At 43.3% G+C, this 20,669-nt stretch overlaps 1 protein-coding gene across 1 annotated transcript in view; it reads right to left on the minus strand.

Annotated features, from left to right (window-relative positions):
- Nucleotides 1–9,174: 9,174 nt before the first annotated feature.
- Nucleotides 9,175–20,669, minus strand: part of LOC121284396 (solute carrier family 15 member 1-like) — a 52,786-nt gene continuing 41,291 nt past the window's right edge. The window contains exons 18-24 of the mRNA XM_041199834.1: nt 18,787–18,833; nt 17,976–18,083; nt 16,348–16,444; nt 14,135–14,281; nt 12,781–12,888; nt 9,987–10,378; nt 9,175–9,832 (exon numbers count right to left, since the gene is read on the minus strand). Coding sequence (XP_041055768.1) covers nt 10,181–10,378; nt 12,781–12,888; nt 14,135–14,281; nt 16,348–16,444; nt 17,976–18,083; nt 18,787–18,833 — 705 coding nt within the window. The 3' untranslated portion in view covers nt 9,175–9,832; nt 9,987–10,180. The remainder of the gene's footprint in view (nt 9,833–9,986; nt 10,379–12,780; nt 12,889–14,134; nt 14,282–16,347; nt 16,445–17,975; nt 18,084–18,786; nt 18,834–20,669) is intronic.

Here is a 20,669-nt window from a genome sequence, read left to right on the forward strand (position 1 = left end):
CTATCTTACCTTTATGCCACTATCAGCACCTTCTTTACTCTTTACCACCACCATTAACTCTCCCTTTCTGGTGTGTCCATGACATCTTTGTCAATCTCTCCTTAGCTGTAACCTATCCCTGACCTTCCATCTTGCTCCAGCTGCTCCACCCCCTCTTAAACGGTATAAAACCCATCACATTTCCACCTCTCTTTAGTTCTGAAGAAGAGTCATACGGACTCGAAACCTTAACTCTGTTTCTCTCTCCACAGATGCGACCATACACGTTGAGTTTTACCAGCATTTTCTGTTTTATCCCTCCCGACTGATGTAGCAGCACAAAGCTTTTCAATATTGTCTTTTTGTTTGATAATTTTCTCTCATACTCGCTTGTAGCCATTTTCGATTTTATTTTGTCCTTCTTGTTTTATTGTTCTTCCCTCTGAAGCCCTAAATCAGGTTTTTAAAAATTGATCCAGTTAACATTAAACTTAACTGACCAGTCAGGTTATAAATGCTGCGACTACAAGAGCAGGTCAGAGGCTGGGAATTCTGTGGAGAGTAACTCACCTCCTGACTCCCCAAAGCCTGTCCACCATCTACGAGGCACAAGTCAGGAGTGTGATGGAATATTCCCCGCTTGCCTGGATGAGTGCAGCTCCCACAACACTCAAGAAGCTCAACACCATCCAGGACAAAGCAGCCCACTTGATAGGCACCCCATCCACAAACATTCACAACCGACACACAGTAGCAGCAGTGCGTGTACCATCTACAAGATGCACTGCATGAATTCACCAAGGCTCCTTAGACAGCACCTTCCAAACCCATGACCTCAACCATCTAGAAGGACAAGGGCAGCAGATAGATGGGAACACCACCACCTGGAAGTTCCTCTTCAGGCCACTCACCATCCTGACTTGGAAATATATCGGCCGTTAATTCACTGTCGCTGGGTCAAAATCCTGGAACTCCCTCCCTAACAGCACTGTGGGTGTACCTACACCACATGGACTGCAGTGGCTCAAGAAGGCAGCTCATCACCACCTTCTCAAGGGGCAATTAGGGATGGGCAATAAATGCTGGGCCCAGCCAGCAAAGCCCACATCCTGTGAACAAATAAAAAAACTATTAATACACAGAATCCCAGGATTCGCAACATTTTATTTACACAGGAAGTCACCAAAAAAAACCAGACAGTATCTTCACTGCAAAAACAGGGCATGCTGAAACTCAGGCCTGTGCTTGGTTTCACTGGTAGCTAGCGTCTGTGTCAGCAGCAAGGCCCCCTAAGCCTGCGGCTCTGTCTTCACCATGGAAGTTTTCAGCGAAAATTTATTTTTCAATATTGGCTTCAACCATAAGAGGGCGATAGGTACACTTTGTTTGCTTCTGAAAGTGGCTTATCTGCATGTTTGTTCAACTCACATCCTGTTTGGGTTTGAGTTAATTACGCAGTCTTAGAACATAGAAGGAATCTCTTTGGCCTGTCGCGCTTGTGCTGGCTCTTTGAAAGGGCTGTCCAATGAGTATCATTTCATCCAGCTCTTTCCCCATAGCCCTGCAAATTTTTTGCCTGCAAGTATTAATCCAATTCCCTTTAGAGAGTTACTTTTCAGTCTGTTTCCATCGCCCTTTCAGGTAGACCATAACAACTTGCTGCGTAAAAATAATTCTCCTCCACCTTCACTGGTTATTGGCCAATTATCCTAAATCTAAGTCCTCTGGTTACTGACCCTCCTGCATCCTAGGGTCTTAAAAGAAATGGCTGTGGAGATAATGGGTCCATTGCCCAGTAGGAAAAAAAACCCAGTAAAACTTGAGAAATATCTGGTGCTGGCCCAAACTGGGGTTCCAGCTTAAGATGTACAAGACCAGTTCGGACCAGTGCCTGTCATTTCCCAAGTTTTATTGGCTCTTCCCTCTATTTGTAATCTTCCAAAATTCCCTAGATTCTGGAAAGGTCCCAGTGGATTGAAAAACTGCATCTGTAACGTCCCTATTCAAGAGAGGAGGTTGATAGAAAGCAGGAAACTATAGGCCAGGCTAGCCTAACTTCTGATATTGGGAAAATGCTGGAACCCATTATCCAGCAAGTAGGAGATTTAGAAAATCACAGGCAGAGTCAACCTGGTTTCATGAAAGGGAAATCATTATTGACATCGTGAAACATTTACAACCCCAGTGAATTATTTTTTATGGTGCTGTTACTGTTGTTATGTGGATAAATACAGCTGCCAGTTTCTGCACAGCAATACCCCACAAACTCTTTAACTTGTTCAAGCAATAACCAGTCAGCAATTCGTCTTGAGTGTTGCAATAGATATGAAATAACAGATTTACAGGGCAATAGAAAATCATTAATATAGACCATGACTCAATTTCCTGCACAGGGAGGGATAAGGCCAAGTGTATCGTTCAGAAGAAGCAGGGGGCAATCGAACCTTTGCCAAGGGAGTAATGAAGTGTCCATTTTAAAACTGTATTTATTTTGGCGATACCTTGATTTTCTATTAGTATCTTGTATTTTAAAAATGCAGCAGTCAGCACAATATGGGCAACTGAGGGGTACAGCTGGTTGGAGTTCCACAACTAGCTGAGGAACTACAATGTCATGACTGTCGGGGAGGTGAAAATACAGCATGACAAGTTTACATAGGTACATTCTACTGTAAATATGGACAAAGGAATTTGTGGTGGGTTGGACAGCATGTAAGGTTTTACAGAGAGGAGGAGTGCATCCAAACACAAGATTCTTAATATACTGTAGATGTTCATATACTGTACATCCTGGCTCTAATTTTAAGGTTCTGCCCCCTTGCTCTGGACATGCCCCCCACCCCCAGAAGAGGAAATAGTTTCCCTCTATTTACCCGATCAAATCCTTTACTCATTTTAAACACCTCAGTTAGATCACTCCTTCATCTTCTATACTGGAGTGAACACAAGCCTAGTCTGTGCAACCTGCCCTCATAGTTCAGTGCCTAAAGGGTTAAATTACCCCCAACTCCAGCATTTTGCTTTGAACAGAGGGCAGGAGGCTCAATGTTCTTGTTTTCCTGGACACCTGGCAGGTGGGGGAGGGTCACACCAATCAGAACCCACCAATCAGGAAACTTGATGGTATTGGGTGAAATATTTGTTTGACTCCCGCACCCCCTCCCCTCCTCCCCTGATTTTACTCTCCATTTAAGTAACATTGAGCGGGTGTAAAATCAGCATTCCACCCAATCCCAGTGCTTTCCCACCCAGTGAGTTAGGGGTCACATTGCTCTCCTTTAGGTTTCTATATTGTATTTGATCCGTTCTTCCCAATCCCATTGGAAGAATACAAAGGAAATGGGTATGGAAGTGAAAGTTTATTGGAAGTCTTGGCTCTTAGGCATCCTGCCAATGGGCAAGGACAAGATCCATCATTAAAAAAAGACCAAAGTGTTCCTGTCATGGTGGGGTTGGGGGGTGATGGTGGTAGGTGGGGGTGATAAGTGTACAACTGAAACCATGAACTTCCCAGTTGACAGTCTAGTTATTGAAAAGTGATAGTGGTTAGAATAGATCTCCGCTCTACAGGTAGATAAATACCTCTAACTTGTTTGCGAGCTCATGATACAGCATGGGTAGAATTTTACAGGCCCCACAGTTGGATTTGAGGGAGGGAGTCTTCCTGTCGCTCTCCTGCTTGCACTGACCTGTCTGTAATTTTATGTGGCGGGGGGAGGATGTAAGGCCTAGGATGGCCCACCCAATTGAGGCCCTAAAGTGGACCCACTTCCCACTCGGCCTCAGTTTTGAGGCTGGCGGGAAGAGTTCAGCGGTAGGGGAAGCCTAGCAGGTGGCCCTTCTTGGGCCTCAGGCAGGAAAAGGGGAGGGTGCCTACCTCAGGGGCCTCCTTTCCACCACTTCTCCCCAGTGCCCCCACCCCACCTCCTCCTTTGGACTGTCTGTCAAGGTCCCCAACCCCATCTCCTTACCCCTCTTGGGCCTCACCTCCCCTTCCCACCAAGAGACCCCACCCCGCCCTTACCTGGTGCTAGGCTCTGGGACTTAGAATCAGGGACTGCTTGTAGTCCCGGCCCTGGCAACTGCTGCTGCTGCTAGCACTGCTGAGACTGTAGAGCTGCTGGTCAGTCAGATTGGTGCTGCTGAGACTGTAGAGCTGCTGGTCAGTCAGATTGGTGCTGCTGAGACTGTAGAGCTGCTGGTCAGTCAGATTGGCACTGCTGAGACTGTAGAGCTGCTGGTCAGTCAGATTGGCGCTGCTGAGACTGTAGAGCTGCTGGTCAGTCAGATTGGCACTGCTGAGACTGTAGAGCTGCTGCTGAGACTGTAGAGCTGCTGGTCAGTCAGATTGGCACTGCTGAGACAGTAGAGCTGCTGGTCAGTCAGATTGGCACTGCTGGGACTGTAGAGCTGCTGGTCAGTCAGATTGGTGCTGCTGGGACTGCAGATCTTCCAGCCAATCAGATAGGCTGGCAACTGTCTGAGGCAGAAGTCCCACCTTCAGCTGATGAACACTCCTTGGCGCATTGAGTGTCTGCAGGGCCACTATAATCAGCGGGTTATGTTCCTCGCGGACTCTTTGGGTGACCGGGCCGGGGTGGGAAACCCTACAATCCGAAAAATCCTACCCCGTGTTAAAAATCTCTCCAGTGTTCTGTAAAGTCAGTTATCCCCATCTCAGTGGGAGCATACATCAGCTTCCACAACACCTTGTTTGAAGTTGGTTTAATTCAAGATCTAATCAGGTTACCTTGCAGATATTTTGGTTTTTCAGGACAGGTTTGTTGACACTCAGCCCCCGGCAGCCATTTAAATTCTCAATGGTTTCCAATTGCAACACCAATTTTAGTTCTCCACAACTGAATGTATCCGCCATTCATCTTTACAACATCTTAAAATATCATGTGTATAAAGATATTGCTGTTAGCGGTAGGTTCACTGTCATGACTCACTGGGGATATGTCATATCAAGCTGCACTGTTCCCCAAGACACAACAAATGTGTAAAAGTTTGATCAAACCACCAGATTGCCCCAATTCAACCCAATTGTTTAATTTAGGTTAACGGAATACGAGCACCAGGTTTGTAAACTTAATAAGTAAATAACTGTTTATTGAACAAATTGTTGTTAACCTGTGGCGAAAAAAGGAATATGAACTGTTAGCTTCTAAAACTATAACTTAAACTCTACCCCCTCTGTAAATCCCAAACACACACACACACACAGATGCATAAGACACACAAATCATGGATTTTAAGGGTGGGATAAAACAGTTCAATAGCACCAATTCCGGAGTACAGGATCGAAGGGTTGATTTTGATCGATGTCTTCCAAATTCCTTTCAGTTCTTGTTGATGACACAAGGTTGTCTTCCAGCACTTTCAGGATTTATTTCACTGGTGGAGCACGTGCCTTTCAATGTCTCTAACAGTGATTTTCCCCTTTGCCTCTTGACTTGGGTTTTCAGAGAGAGCAGGTTATGGAGATACGAGAAGAAAAAGCCAACTAGCTATTATTCGAATGACTGGAATCTTACACACAGTTGGGAGAGGTTTTGGGTATTTTTCTTTGCAGGCTAGGAGCTATTCTGCTGCACTGCTCTCACACAAACGCTGGTCACCTGCCAATTGTCAATTAAAATGCTATTATTAGGCAGCTCCCTTGGTCCAGGACTCCTTTCCAGCACCATCCTGTCTTTGGCACACTCTGTTCCAGGACTGCAACATTGTATATATCTTTCATCCCATTCCGGTGGACATATCTTTCAAACTGCAGCCATTGTAATTTTAATCCACAGTCCAACAGAAATAAAAAGATATGTTTATTGTTTCAACCATCCAATGTAAAGATTTTTCACATAGCTGGTTAGGGTAAGGGGCTGAATTCAGCCCTTGTTGAGTGGGTTCGGTGGGAAGCCACCTGTGATTGAGGCAGAAAGCAATTTCACACTGGCGGGTCAATTAAGGCCTGCCCAACATGAATTATGAGTGGCAGCGCTCAGCGCTGCCTGTGCGGGTGGTCGTGGTGGGTGGGGGGGGCGGTGGTGTGGGAGCACAGGGGGGGTGAGTGCAAACTTCAGGCATGCACGTGAGTGCGCACTTTAGAATCTCCCTGAGGCACGGAGCTGCCTCAGGGAGGTGAAGAAATTTAAATAAAAAATAGAACTGAAAAATGTAATTAAACATGTCCCCTCATGTGACTTCGTCACATGAGCAGGGACATGTTGTTAATGAAAACTTTTATTTTTATTCACTTTTGGAAACCTTATCCCCCCCGTGGATGAGGTTTGCAAAAAAAATGCAAAGGCCACTTGGCCTTTTCACCTGCCCCGCCAGCCATAAGGCTGGACCAGCAGTGAAAAATTTAACTTAATTGATTCTTTAATGGACTTAACGGGCCTTTTAATTGTTGTCGGGTGTGCTGCCGACTCCGTGTGCACCCACTGACCGAACTATCGCACAACTGTGTGTTGATGTCAGGACGCCCGCCCGATGTCAATGCGCGTCATTTCACGCTCGAGCGGGTTGGGCAAGGTGAAAATTCTGCCCAATGTGATGTTAAAAATCTCTCCAGTGTTCTGTAAAGTCAGTTATCTCCATCTCAGTGGGAGTGCCCTTCAGATTCCAGAAAACCTCGTTTGATGTTAGTTTAACGCTACATCTAATCAGGTTACCATGCAGATATTTTGGCTTTTCAGAGCAGGTTGTTAACACTCAACCCCCGGCAGCCATTTAAATTTTAAGTGGTTTCCAATTGCAACGCTAATTCAGTTCTCCACAAATGAATGCATCCGCCATTCATCTTTTCAGCCTCTTAAATATCATATGTATAAAGATATTGCTGTTAGTGCTAGGTTCATCACATGAAATTAGTAAGTTGCAAATCCTTGTTAGAACAGTTGCACTTGATGTGGCATTCTGACTGTCAGGAAGAATATAATCATTTTCATAATGTCATTGGAATTTATTGTAAAGCAGAGTAATATTGGGGCCTGTGTCTCAGTCTAAGTCAATGTGAATATGTGACTTAATTGAATTAAAGGCATCAGAGCCTTCAGACCAGCTGCATCAGAAAGTAAGCTAGGTTTGAAATGTTAAGTAGGTAAACATGGAGGGAGGTTTTACAATGTGAGGTGTAAAGGGAACATTTGCATTTTTAAACAAACCAGATTAGCTTGAATTCAAAGAAGGGGTGAATTGTTTCACCTAGCCAGGAGAAGTTAAGAAACAGTGTCTTTGTTTTTCCCAAAGATAGCCAGTAAAATTGGTACAATGAGAGATTTTTATTATTAGAGAGGTAAAGTCCAAAGACCTAGTGAAACAATGGGAATTTGCATTCAAAGGAGAAAATATGTATAAAGGAGAGAAGGCTGTGTGTAAGGACAGACATTCTAAGATCTAATACAAGTGTGAAAAGCCTCCAGCATCTAAGCCTCAAGCTGCTGTCTACAAAGAACCAAAGCTGAGAAAATCTCACTTTGAATTTGACTGTTCAGGGTATTGTGTGTTACTTTGCCTGGGTCTTTTAAAATATATGGGCAGAATTCCACCCCCCCCACCCATTAGGGGGGAAGTTGAAGAGCGGGCGTGCAGATTCCAATTGGCGCCCTCGATTGGGGGTGCACCGCCATTTTACATGGGTGGGCCAATTAAGGCCCACACAGCATGACGTCTGCACAGAAGCGCTATGTGCTCCCTGTGCGGACAGAAGGGGATTCCCTGAGCTGAGAGTGCACTCTTTTGTGCATGCACACGAAAGAGTGTACTCATCTCCCTGAGGCTAAGTGCTGCCTCAGGGAGATTGTTTCTACTGTAAAAAATCTTAAAAATAGGAAAAAAAATTTCCCTGGCATTTCCCCTCATGTGACACTGTCACATGAGTTGGGACATGTCCATCATTTTACAAGACACTTTAATTAAATTTTTAAAACCTACATGAAACCTCATCCCGGCCATGGATGAGGTTTCCCGCTTTTTCTAATGCCCGCCAGGGCTCCTGGCCTGTCCACCAACCTTAAGGTTGGATGAGCAGGTCCATTAATTACTTAAATGATTCTGTCAATGGCCTCAATTGGCCATTGACAAGTTGGCAGATGCACAGCTGATTTTGATGAGCCCCCACCTACCTGAAAATTTAAACGGGGCGCGGTGACATCAGGAGTTCAGCCTGACGTCACTGTGCGTCATTTTATGCGTCGGCGAGCGGGCCCCCCCCGCTCGCCGACGGGAAAATCCCGGCCTATGTGTCTTACTGTTGCCTTAATGAAGGTGTAACTGGGAGTAATTACATTTACTAGGGGATTTAGAAGTTATTGTAGTAGTAATTTGTGGATATGTGTATGTGCTTAAAATCATTTCTTCTATTAATAAAGTTTTAATTTAGTTTTGTAAGAAACCTATAAGACTTGGTGGCCTTATTACTACTGAATTTAAGGCACGCATCTCGAAATATATACAAATTGCAAAACAAGTTGTGGCAGTTGTTTCAAGTTTCACTTTGGGATTTGACAAGCTTAGCATTTACCATCGGCTGTTCTGTGACGGACCGGTTCTGAGGAATCTTCTAGAATTCCTACCAAATGTAGTTTTGCACTTTCATTTGGGCCAAGAAATTGTAATTTCATCAGTTACTGTACCAACCACTGGAGTTCAAAGTTATCGGTTTGTCATTTGGAACAATGTTCAGAAGCCTTGAGCTATACTTTTTCTAGGGTGCAATGACAATGGGCAACAGGCAACTAAATAACCAGTGGTCAAGCGATTGGTGGAAGGCATTATACATCTCTTAAATCCATGTCCACTACCGTCTAGGACAAGGGCAGCAGTTACATGGGAACACCACCATTTCCATGTTCCCCCACTCACCATCCTGACTTGGAAAGATATCGGCCGTTCCTTCACTGTCACTGGGTCAAAATCCTGGAACTCGTTTCCTAACAGCACTGTGGGTGTACCTGCAGTGGTTCAAGAAGGCAGCTCATCACCACCTTCTCAAGGGCAATTAGGGATGGGCAATAAATGCTGGCCCAGCCAGCGAAGCCCACATCTCAAGAACAAATCTTTTCAACAACGGGTTGCACAAACTATTTGGCTGATGTGTAAAAATATCTCAGGGACAATTTTTTTTCCAGAAAATGAGACAAGTAAATGATATTTAAGGAAAATAATTTTTAAAAATGAAAACCAGACTTTGAATACACATATATACATATCTTTATGATTAACTTTGATACCATCTTCAACAATCATGACTCTGGAAAATACATTATCCACATAATCCTTCCTTCACCAAGCATTCCGATTGCTTCAAATGGAATCTCTCAGTCTTCTGATATTTATTCTGATATTTACTGTGGCAAAGTCTGTCTGAAAAAGGGCAGCATCCAGTTTAAAAAAGACATCAAAGAAGTTTGGTCCAGCCTATTAAAATACTTTTGGGAGTGGGTAGATCACTAGCCTTTCAATTCCCTTTGATATTTAAAGTTTGTGCAATAATATTCAGAATTAACAACAACAAATATATCCTTGAAAATTACAATATCTTGGTTAAAAAAAAAATAATGAGAATTGTAAATGTGTCTCACATGAAATGGTAAGCATTTGATTCTTGGGTTGTGAAGTTGAATATCAGGCATCAAAAAATATGAGAATGCTGAACATTGCGATGGCCATTTCAGTGCCATGTGTTTACTATTTATTTCCTCAAACATATTCCAGGTTTATTTATAATACTGAAACATTGGCTAGTATATGTGAAAGGATATGGAAAAAGACGTTCACTGTGAGGGACGGCTAACACAATTGCCAGGAGATCGATAAAATAAAACCAGAAAATTCTGGAAAAACTCAGCAGGTCTGACAGCATCTGTGGGAAGACAAACAGAGTTAATGTTTTGAGTCCGTATGATGCTTCTTAAGAAATCGGAAGAAGCACCATGCTGACTTGAAACGTTAACTCTGCTTCTCTCTCAGTAGATGCTGTCAGACCTGTTGAGTTTTTCCAGCATTTTCTGTTCTTAATTTCAGATTTCCAGTATCCACCGTATTTTGCTTTTATTATACCAGGAAATCAAGGCAGGTGTCCCGTCGTATCTCTTACAGAGGTAGCGGCTGACTCAAGGTGAGTTATTCTCAGTCTGTAAGTTCCATCTGTGCCGATGTGACATCTGGTTAAATTTAAGAGTGTTCGGTTTGCTACGTTTTAGAGACTTGATTGAACAGTTCCATTCTCGTAGGTGGGCTCTTTCTCTAATTCCTCTGCTTTCTTCTTTGCTGCTTCCTCCTCTGCAAGCCCAGTCTCTATCTCCAACGGATCCTCGTAAGTGTAGAAATAGGCCATGGTGGCGAACACTATGCAAACAGCTATCAACAGCGCGGCAAATAAGATGTACTCAGCCCACTGTGCAAGGAAGAAAAGACAATGATGATTAGCAATGCAATCAATCCACTTCTATCTAATGCTCCCCCTAAATCTGGTTTGCTTTGCACTGCCTGTTCGTTTGAATGTGCTGTACCTTCCAGATTGCCGCACGTCCCCAGGCATACTCACAGCTTAGCGACAATGTGGGTTCTGTCCTGCGTGACATAAAGTGCAAAACAAAAAAGAACTGCCGTCCATTTATACAGCGGGTCAACAGGAACCTCTTGTATTATCAGTGTTCCAGTCACATTAGGCGGTATATGGCTTTCATTCCATGTTGGGGTCCATTAACACAATGCACACCAGACAGAATTATTGCCATGTGACACCAAGCCTGCTGACAATGAACTTGAAAGCCTGGAATTTCTTTTGGATTTTGCTCTATGCAAGCCACTTTCACCGTTTGATGCCTTGGTCAACAAGCAGCTAAATCCAGAAAGTCATATTACTGATCCTGAGGTTATTTATGTTCCGCTACAACATTCCCAATTGTTCCTGATCCAGACACAATATGGCTTGTATAAAAACAAAAAAACTGCGGATGCTGGAAATCCAAAACAAAAACAGAATTACCTGGAAAAACTCAGCAGGTCTGGCAGCATCGGCGGAGAAGAAAAGAGTTGACGTTTCGAGTCCTCATGACCCTTCGAGCTCGAAGGGTCATGAGGACTCGAAACGTCAACTCTTTTCTTCTCCGCCGATGCTGCCACAATATGGCTTGTGGTTGGTAGCAGGGTGGGGGGGGGGGGGTGGGTGGGTGGGTTGTGTGTGTGTATGTGAGTGTTGGGGGGTTGGGGGGGGGGTTGCGTTGCTGGTGTGGAGAAATGTTCCTGTAGTCAGGCTGCTGCCTGTGTGACCCACAAGGCATTCTTCAATGCTATTTTCAGAAGGCTTTTGATGATTTGCCCCACAGGAGGTTGATTAGCAAAATTAAAGTACATGGGATAGGGGGATTAAAGATTGGTTAATAGGCAGAAAACAGAGAGTGGTGGAGCAGCACAAAGGTCAGTGCTTGGGCCCCAGCTGTTCACAGTATAACACCAACGATTTGGATGTGGGGACCAAATGTAATACTTCTAAGTTCTCGGATGACGCAAAGCTCGGCAGGAATGTGTGTTGTGAGGAAGATGCAAAGTGGCTTCAAGAGGATTGGGACAGACTTAGTGAGTGGCAAGGACATGGCAGATGGAACATAATGTGGAAAAATGTGAGGTTATCCACTTTGTTAGGAGGAACAGATGTGCAGAGTATTTCTTAAAAGGTAATAGATTAGGAAGTGTAGATATGCAGAGGGCCTGGGATATTCTTCTCCATAAGTCATTGAAAGCTAACATGCAGATATAGAAAGCAATTAGGAGGCTAATGGAATGTCAGCCTTAATCGGAAGAGGATTTGACATGAGTAGCGATGTCTTTCTTCAATTATATAAAACCTTGGTTAGACCGCACCTAGAGTACCGTGTGCAGTTTTGGTCCCTTTACCTTAGGAAGGATATTATTTCCATAGGGGGTCTGCGACAAAGGTTCATGGATGGCGGGACTGTCCTATGAAGAGAGATTGGGGAAACTGGGCCTGTATTCTCTAGAGTTTCGAAGAATGAGAGGTTATCCCATTGAAACCCACAAAACATTTAATGGGACAGACAGGGTAGACACAGGTAAAATGATTCCCCTGGTTGGGGAGTATAGAACCAGGGGACACAATTTCAAAATAAGGAGAAAACCACTTAAGACCGAGATGAGGAGAATTTTTTTTACTCAGAGGGTTGTGAAGCTTTGGAATTCTCTATCCCAGAGGGCTGTGGGAGCTCAGTCATTGAGTATGTTTAAAGCAGAGATTGACAGATTTCTAAATCCCAATGATGTAAAGGGATATGGGGATAGTGTGGGAAAAAGGCATTGAAGGCATTGATGATGGACCATGATTATATTGAATGGCAAAGCAAGTTTGATGGACTGAATGGCCAACTCCTGCTCCTATGTTCCTATTAACACACCGTATTCTCAAGGAGAAAGACCAGTACTGTTAGATGCAGAGCCAAGTGCTCTCTACACTGCCAAAGCAATGCCCCTCAGCCCCAACATTCAGGTAAAGACATCAATTACACCAGTGTTACATTTCTACATCTCAGTTGATTGACACCATTCCTCAGTGGACATTCTGTGGTTTCTGAGTAAGATTTGCAATTTGCTACTAATTTTCTTACACTGTAGGCCCAAACTCAGCTGGACAAAATGTCAGATTCTGGGGGGAGGGGGAAGGGGTTGGTGTGAGGGATATTGTGGGGAGTATTTATCCAATGCTGCATCATTGAATCTAACATTGTGACCCAGCACACAGTATTGCCAGGTGGTTTTGCTTAGTTCCCATTATTCACATACCTGCTCCTGAATAGTTGAAGCTTCTGCTACTATTAACACGATAATGTTACCAACCGCATTGGTCAAAAGCCAACCAGCCTGGAGTACTGATTTCATGTTGGAAGGTGCCTAGAAAACATAAAACAGAAATTAATAAAAAAAAAGACTCCTCTGGTGTGTGACAAGAGGTAAAAACATTCTATAATTCTTAATATGGTGATAAAAATGCTGGAAGATAAAGAGGATACAATTACTTTTTTTTCTTAGGTAATTTAATGAACAAAAGAGTGTTACCACAGCATTTCCCAGAGAATTGGATAGAACTTACAGTGCTGAAACAGGCCATTCGGCCCCACTGGTCTATGCTGGTGTTTATGTTCCACACCAGCTTCCTCCCACCCTACTTCATCTCATCCAGTCAGCATATTCTTCTATTCCTTTCTCCCTCATATACTAGAATGAGATTAAGTAGGTAGAGTCTCATGTGGAGGGTAAACACCAGCACAGACCAGTTGGGCTGAATATCCTGCTCCTGTGCTGTAAATTCTAGGTTTTTTAAATTCAATCGTGGGATGTGGGCATTTATTGCCCATCCCTAATTACCCTTGAGATGACAGTGAGCCGCTTTCTTGAATACAACTGAGTGGCTTGCTCGTCCATTGGAGAGGGCAATTAAGAGTCAACCTCATTTCTGTGGATCTGGAGTCGCACATAGGCGAGACCAGGTAAGGATGGCAGATTTCCTTCCCTGAAGATCATTAGTGAATCAGGTGGGTTTTTACATCGATGCATTAATTTAAAGGTTACTGTTACTGATACTAGTTTTTTTATTCCAGATTTGTTTCATTAACTGCATTCAAATTCCCTAGCTGCAATTGTAGGATTTCAATTCATGTCTTTAGTTAGTTCCAACCCTCTGGCTGACTAAATCAGTAACATCCCCTCTATGCCTAATCCACATTACATTTCACCTGATATCTTGCTGTCCAATCCATTAAACTATTGACATCCTCCTGAAGTATATTAGTTCCTGCTTAATAAGTGATCAATGCTATTAGGTTACCAAGAGGGTTGAAGCTTAGAAATACACCATAGAAGATCATTGATGTTATCCTTGATCACTGATCTGTGGAACATAACTGTTCAGGATTTAGTAATATCTGGCACAATATTGGGTGTTTGTCAAGCTGGATAAAATGTCAGATCATTAGCTCCTGTTGGAAGCTTTGAAGGTGCATTGGTCCCTTGGAATGATGAAGTTTTAATGGCTCAAACCTTTCCTCTCATTCTGTTCTTTCTGATTGCGGCACAACCTTCAGACACTGAACAGTTGATATCCTGGAAATGCACAATGCTCAAAATCTTTTGTCATTACCTGTGAGTAGGCGAATGCTAGACCAGTGACGGAGAAAACCACTTCACCACTTGTGATAAGAAGGTACTGAGGAATCTGCCATGCCATATGAACAGAGTTTGGTTTGATGTCTTCAATGTACCTTAAGTTAGCTTTTCCTGTGGGACACTGAACAGGCAAAATGTACAACATAGTCACCAACGTGGAAAAAAATTTAACACATCTTGAAAGTCACTGTACCTACATTAACCATGCCTGAATAAGAAAGGCTGGATACAGTAAGAACATAAAAAACTCAAGAATACAATAAATAGGAGCAGGGGTAGACCATTTGGTCTGTTGAGTCTGCCCTGCCATTCAAAGCAACCATGGCTGATCTTGGCCTTCAACTCCATTTTCCTGCCTGCCCCTTGTATCCTTTAGTTCCCTGAGAGACCCAAAATCTGTCTACCCCAGCCTAAAATGTATTCAACGATGGAGCATCCACAACCCTCTGTGGTAGAGAATTCCTAAGGTTCACAAGCCCCACTCATTGACATGTGGATAGCATCATAGGAACAAGAGTAGGCCATTTAACCCATTGAGCTTGTTCTGCCATTCAGTTACATTATGGCTGATCCATACATATCTTAACTCTACCCAGTTTTGTTCCATATCCTGCAAGTAAAATTTTCTGTAATTCATGTTTTTAATAGACTTGAATTAAATAATTAAACTGTTGCATAATGAAATTCTAGCTATGCTGAAGACAAATGATTTGAAATGACACATGGTTTGAAATAAAATGCCTACCGGAATGAATATTTTTAACTTAAAAAGCAGTTTTACTGATGTTTGGGAACTCAAATGATTGACACATAGGAGAACAACGTAATAGTAGATTTAGAAATGATATGGCCAACACATTTTTTTAGAGCTTCTGCACCTCAAAATTTCCCACTACACCACCGATGATCACCTCTCATTCTTCTAAACTCCAGAGAATATAGACCCAATTTACTCAGCCTCTCATCATAAGACAATCCCCTCATCCCAGGGACCAATCTAGTGAACCTTCACTGTACCACCTCCAATGCAAGTATATCCTTTCTTAAATGTGCTGGCCAAAACTGCTCACAGTATTCTAGACATGGCGTCACCAAAACCCTGTAGAATTGTATCAAGACCTTCTTTATTCTTGTGCTCCAATCCCCTTGCAATATAGACCAACATGCCACTTGCCTTTCTAATTGTTTGCTGCAGCTATATGCTAACTTACTGCATTCCTTGGCCAGGATTTCCCCCTCAGTGATTTGGGGGCGGGGTCCGCTCGCCGAGGGAAAATGAAACGGGATGAGGTTGGGAGGAATCCCCGATGTCATCCCGGTCCCTTTAAATTTTTAGAAAGGCGGGCGGACAGCGAAATCAGCTGTCAATGGCCCCTCCCCAACAGGCTCCAGATTATTCACGAAACTTCATCCACTGGCGGGATGAAGTTTCATGTCCGTTTTTTAAAAATGTAATAAATTTTATGTGTTTATTATTAACATGTCCCATCTCGTGTGACATTGTTCGGTCGAAGGGTCATGAGGACTCGAAACGTCAACTCTTTTCTTCTCCGCCGATGCTGCCAGACCTGCTGAGTTTTTCCAGGTAATTCTGTTTTTGACTCAAGTTTCATATCTGTTTTTAAAAATTCTGCTTTTCTATTCTTACAATCAAAGTGAATAACTTCACACTTGCCTACATTATACTCCATCTGCCATCTTGTTGCCCATTCACTTAATCTGTCTGTATCTCTTTGCAGCCGCTCTGTGTCCTCCCCACAGCTTACCTTTCCACCTAGCTTAGTATCATCAGAAAACTTAGATACATTACTCTCTATCTCTTTATTTAACACCGAATATAGACTGTAAGTAGCGGAGGCCTCAGTACTGATCTCTGCGGCATTCCACTATTCACTGCCTGCCAACTTGAAAAAGCCTTTAAGCCCTGTAAATATGCATCTTAGGAACACAGCAAAAAGGCAGAGGCCATTCAGTCCCTCAATCTCTTCTGTCCTTCAATTAGATCATGGCTGCCAATGAAGGAGCGATTAAAATTGGAGGAGTGTAGAGATCTCTGGGAGTTGTCAGACTGGAGGAGGTCACAGAGTTAGAGATGGTGGCTTTTGCTTGGAGAAACATTTTTATGAATAAGATTCAAAGATATTTTCCTATGAATGGGAACCAACAGGCCATTCATGAACTACCCACCTCTCCATTAATGATGATCGTGTAAGAGCTTCCAAAACCAAATTCCTTTGACATTTGCGAACATTTCTTTCCATTTATGGTATATGTGATATTTTTCCTAAACCAAATAGATAACATAATTAGAAACTCAACCATGAATATTTCACACTCAACAACATACTCAGCAAAGACTGGTTGCATTAACCACTCTTAGTTCTGATCCTCAATCCCTGTCTTTCTCTCCTTGGCCTCCTGTGTTTCTGCAACCAAATTCAAGACAATCTTCAGGAACAATGGGATTAATTCAGAGATCCTGAACTCCCAGTGGGAAGCAGTTCTTGAAGCGGGAACACAGCTAACCACATTCTGCCAAATGGAGCATATGTCCATTATCCCTACCCTCTGCCCTCTACCTCCTAACCAATTCCCTATTTTCCTTCTTAATCATCCAGGGTTTAAATTACAGAATAGCTTGTAAATTAAAATTAAACTACATGGAAGTGACTAATGAATCTCATATTTCATGTTGCCATGACAGGATATGCCTTATCCTCTGATGGACAGTGAGACAACATTGTTGTAGTTGGAGTTATGTAGTGCAACAGCATTTCTTTCCAAAGCCTAAGGTTATATAAAGTGTCATAGACTTTACAATATGCTTCCAGAATGTAACCCATTTGCTTAATTGGACTGATCTCCCTCTCATCAAGTCAAATGTATTGATGTAACTAACACTGGAGTGATATTCTGTGTCTTTGTGAACATTGTGGGAATGGGGGAGGGGGTTGGCGGGTCAGGGGGGACGTGGTTTTCAACACAATGTAGCTTATTGTCCTGGACTGTTTACGGGTCCTTCCCACGATGAGTTAAAACAGCTTTCGGATGAACAGGGATTCTTTGTGAAGCAGGCCTAAGGCAAGGGTGAGGGGATGAAGGAATGTGGAAATGTCTTTTATCCGTGTCTTGATGGCCTTGGAGATGTTGGTTTGGTCACAGTGTTTATAATAATAAAATGATTAGAAGAGCTTAATTGGACCATATATCCATGGTAACAAATGATTAGAAGGGGTTCAGATGAGCTAAGTGCATCTTCCTGGCTCCAGGTTGTTAATCCTTTGTGGGTTTTTCGATGAATTGTGTTTGAGTGGTATTGTACATGAATTGTAGAGACCAAAGGTAGAATTGGTATAAGAGTTTTAAGTGAACCATTGTATGTTGTAGTCATACTGGATTGTGGAGTGTGATTTATCTGAGTCCTTATAGTGAATTATGAGCTCAATAAAAACTCATATACATAATGGATCAGTAGTATGACATACCCGAGTACACATGTTGGATCATTTAACATGCGCTTATTACAGACATGATTTTGCAGTTGTTATGATTGAGGTCTATGTATCCTGTGTTTGAAGGAACAAAATGAAATAGAACAAGAGGGCAATCCCAACAACATATGTGATCCAACAGTTACCACACAGATCGTTCCTTGCATTGGTAAAGCTATTTTAGAGCTTCAGAGAAGGCCTATTTCTATGAATGAACAAAATTGACAGACAAGAAGAGACCATCAGTGCTAAGGCACTGGGCCCATCAGGCAACTGTTTCACTCGGGATAGTGAAAGATCTGTTCTTGTTACTGAATCACTTACTTTCCTCTAGAAAACAATGAATAATTTGATGCAGATAATTTGTTCAAACTTCCAAGATCAGTGCCATCCATTGTGATGCTGGTGATATTTGCCAGTGCAGTCACAAATCTGGAAAGAGACCATATTTAATTACTTTCAAAAATATTAAATGTGAAATATAGGAATACTAGAGAATCAGGATGAATACACTGAGTTCAGAATAGCAAAAATAGGCCCAAGAGAAGCATAGCATTCAACAACAACATGTATTTATCTAGCACCTTTAACATAGTGAAGTGTCCTAAAGTGCTTCATTGAAACATTTTTGAGCAATATCTCACACATAATCACATAGAGGAGATTTTAGGGAACATGACCAATAGCTTGGGCAAAGAGACAAGTTTTGAGGAGTGTCTTAAAGGAGGAGAGAGAGAGTGAGAGAGCGAGAGAGAGAGTGAGAGAGTGAAAGAGCGAGCGAGCGAGGTGGAGAAGTTTAGGGAGGGAGTTCCAGAGCTTAGGGTCCAGGCAGCTGAAGGCACAGCTGCCAATCGTGAGGTGGTTAAAATCAAGGATGTTAAAGAGGCCAGAACTGGAGGAGTGCAGAGATCTAGGGAAGGGTGTAGAGCTGGAGGAGGCTACAGAGATACTGAGGAACAAAGCCATGGAGGGATTTGAAATCAAGGAATTTAAATGCAAGGTGTTGTTGGGTCAGGAGCCAACGTAGGTCAGCAAGTTACATTGATGGGTGGACGAGACTTAGTATGAGTTAGGATACAGGCAGCAGAGTTTCAGATGAGCAGGGTGTGAGGATAGCCAGTATGGAGAAGACTACCTGATTGCATTTTTCCCTTCCTCTGGTTTTGCTTTAATATCGTCGAGCTGTCAAAACAAAGTCAGAGATTATTACATTAACTTCATCAACTATTGTAGCTACACAATCAGCAGTTCATTTATTCCAAGCTGGTGATGTAATTATTCTAATGAACCCTCACGTATTCAGCTCAACCCTACATAAGGAAGACCCTGGCATCATTTACCTACATTCAGTTTGGGAGAGGGCGATAAAACAACATCTAATAAGGGCAGGGGGTGGGCTATAATGTCTATGAGTGAAGATCCACTGTGTTACCCAGAGGAGGAGGGGCACAGATTTGCTCTTGTGGTTGCTCCAAATACAAGTTCCCAGCCTCAGTGAATATAATCCCTACTCTCCATCGCCTAAGCAATTTGTTGGTTTATTCCCAGGGGTCTAAACTGCTGAATTACTCGAAAATCGAACCAGAATCTGGTGAAAATCATAACTCGTGCATTTCAAATTTAGCGTATCATATGTACAAAATGAACAAAATTGATGGGCAGGAAGAGACCATCTGGGCCATCAGGCCTGTCCCACATGCTAAGGCATAAGGCCCATCAGGCAACTATTCCACTTGGATAGTAAAAGTTCTGTTTTTGTTGCTGAGAGAATCACCTGCTTTCCTTTAGTAAACAATGTTACAGATAATCTGTCCAAACTATGTGTAGAAGAACATAGGCAGAACATGCCTTATCCTGTGACATGCAGCAATCTATGAGCTAACATCACTTTAATTAGAAGTATATGTCACAGCAGCACTCCAGTTCAAAGCATATGGTGTAAGAACATATGGAAGGACACTGGCTAAACTCTGGCCTAAATTTCATGCTCCCCCCACTGGTGGGTTTTTAGAGTGGGAGGTGGGGGATAGGGGGAAATAGAAGGAACGGGCTTCCCTCTGGGTTCCCACCCACCCCGACCTCCTGGCGATTTTACACTGGAGTGGGCAAGACCTCGGATGGGCTGCCTACCCTTGTCCCAATTGAAGCCACTTAATGGTCATTTCTCGCCCATCCTCAATTTTTAGGCTGGTGGGAGGATTTCCTGGGCATTGGGGAAGCCCAAAAATGATTGGGTTTAGGACTTGGGCGAGAAGGATGGAAGGGGTGGGTGGGGGGGGGTCTCCATCAGAAGTCCCCTTCTAACTTTGGGCGCCACCCCCTAAAGTCTGGTGGCCACTGGAGCTGCCTCCCCTGCCTCGGCCTCTTGCCCCAACACCCTATTCGCCCACATTCCACTTCCCCAAGCCTTCCCTACCCTCGATGCTCTGGGACCCTGAGAAACTACCTTGCTGACCAGTCCCTGGGACTTTGGCTCTGTCATCTTCATGCACTTCCTCTTCTGTCCACTGGAGCTCTTGTTGCTGCAGGGGCTGGAGAGCTGCCGGCCAATCTGATTGGCCAGCGGCTCTCTAAGGCGGGACTTCCTCCTAAGTGAGGGGCAGAAGTGCCACCTGCAGCCAACTGACGCTCATTCGATTGTGAAATGGCTGCGGGGAAGACGGTGTCAGCGGGGGTGGTTATTGTTCCCCACCGACACTTCGGATGGTGGGACAGGAAACCCCACCATCCGAAATATTCAGGCCTATGTTTCCAGAATGTAAACTCATCTGTTAACCCGGACCAATTTCCCTGTGATTAACACAAAAATTGAAGTATAATTAATGTCAGAGCGGTTACCCATGTCATTATGATCCAATAGATAAAATGTAGGCAGGTGGTACACGTCTTCCTTGGTTTAAAGAAGACCATTCTATAATCTGATTTCTTGCATTCATTCAGGAAGAGATTTTCATTGCTGTGGCTGGAAACATTTCATCACTTGTTCTTATATCAATAAGGTATTGGCCAGTAAAGCAT

Source organism: Carcharodon carcharias, chromosome 11 (genome assembly GCF_017639515.1).
Source record: "Carcharodon carcharias isolate sCarCar2 chromosome 11, sCarCar2.pri, whole genome shotgun sequence".
Taxonomy (NCBI): Eukaryota; Metazoa; Chordata; class Chondrichthyes; order Lamniformes; family Lamnidae; genus Carcharodon; species Carcharodon carcharias.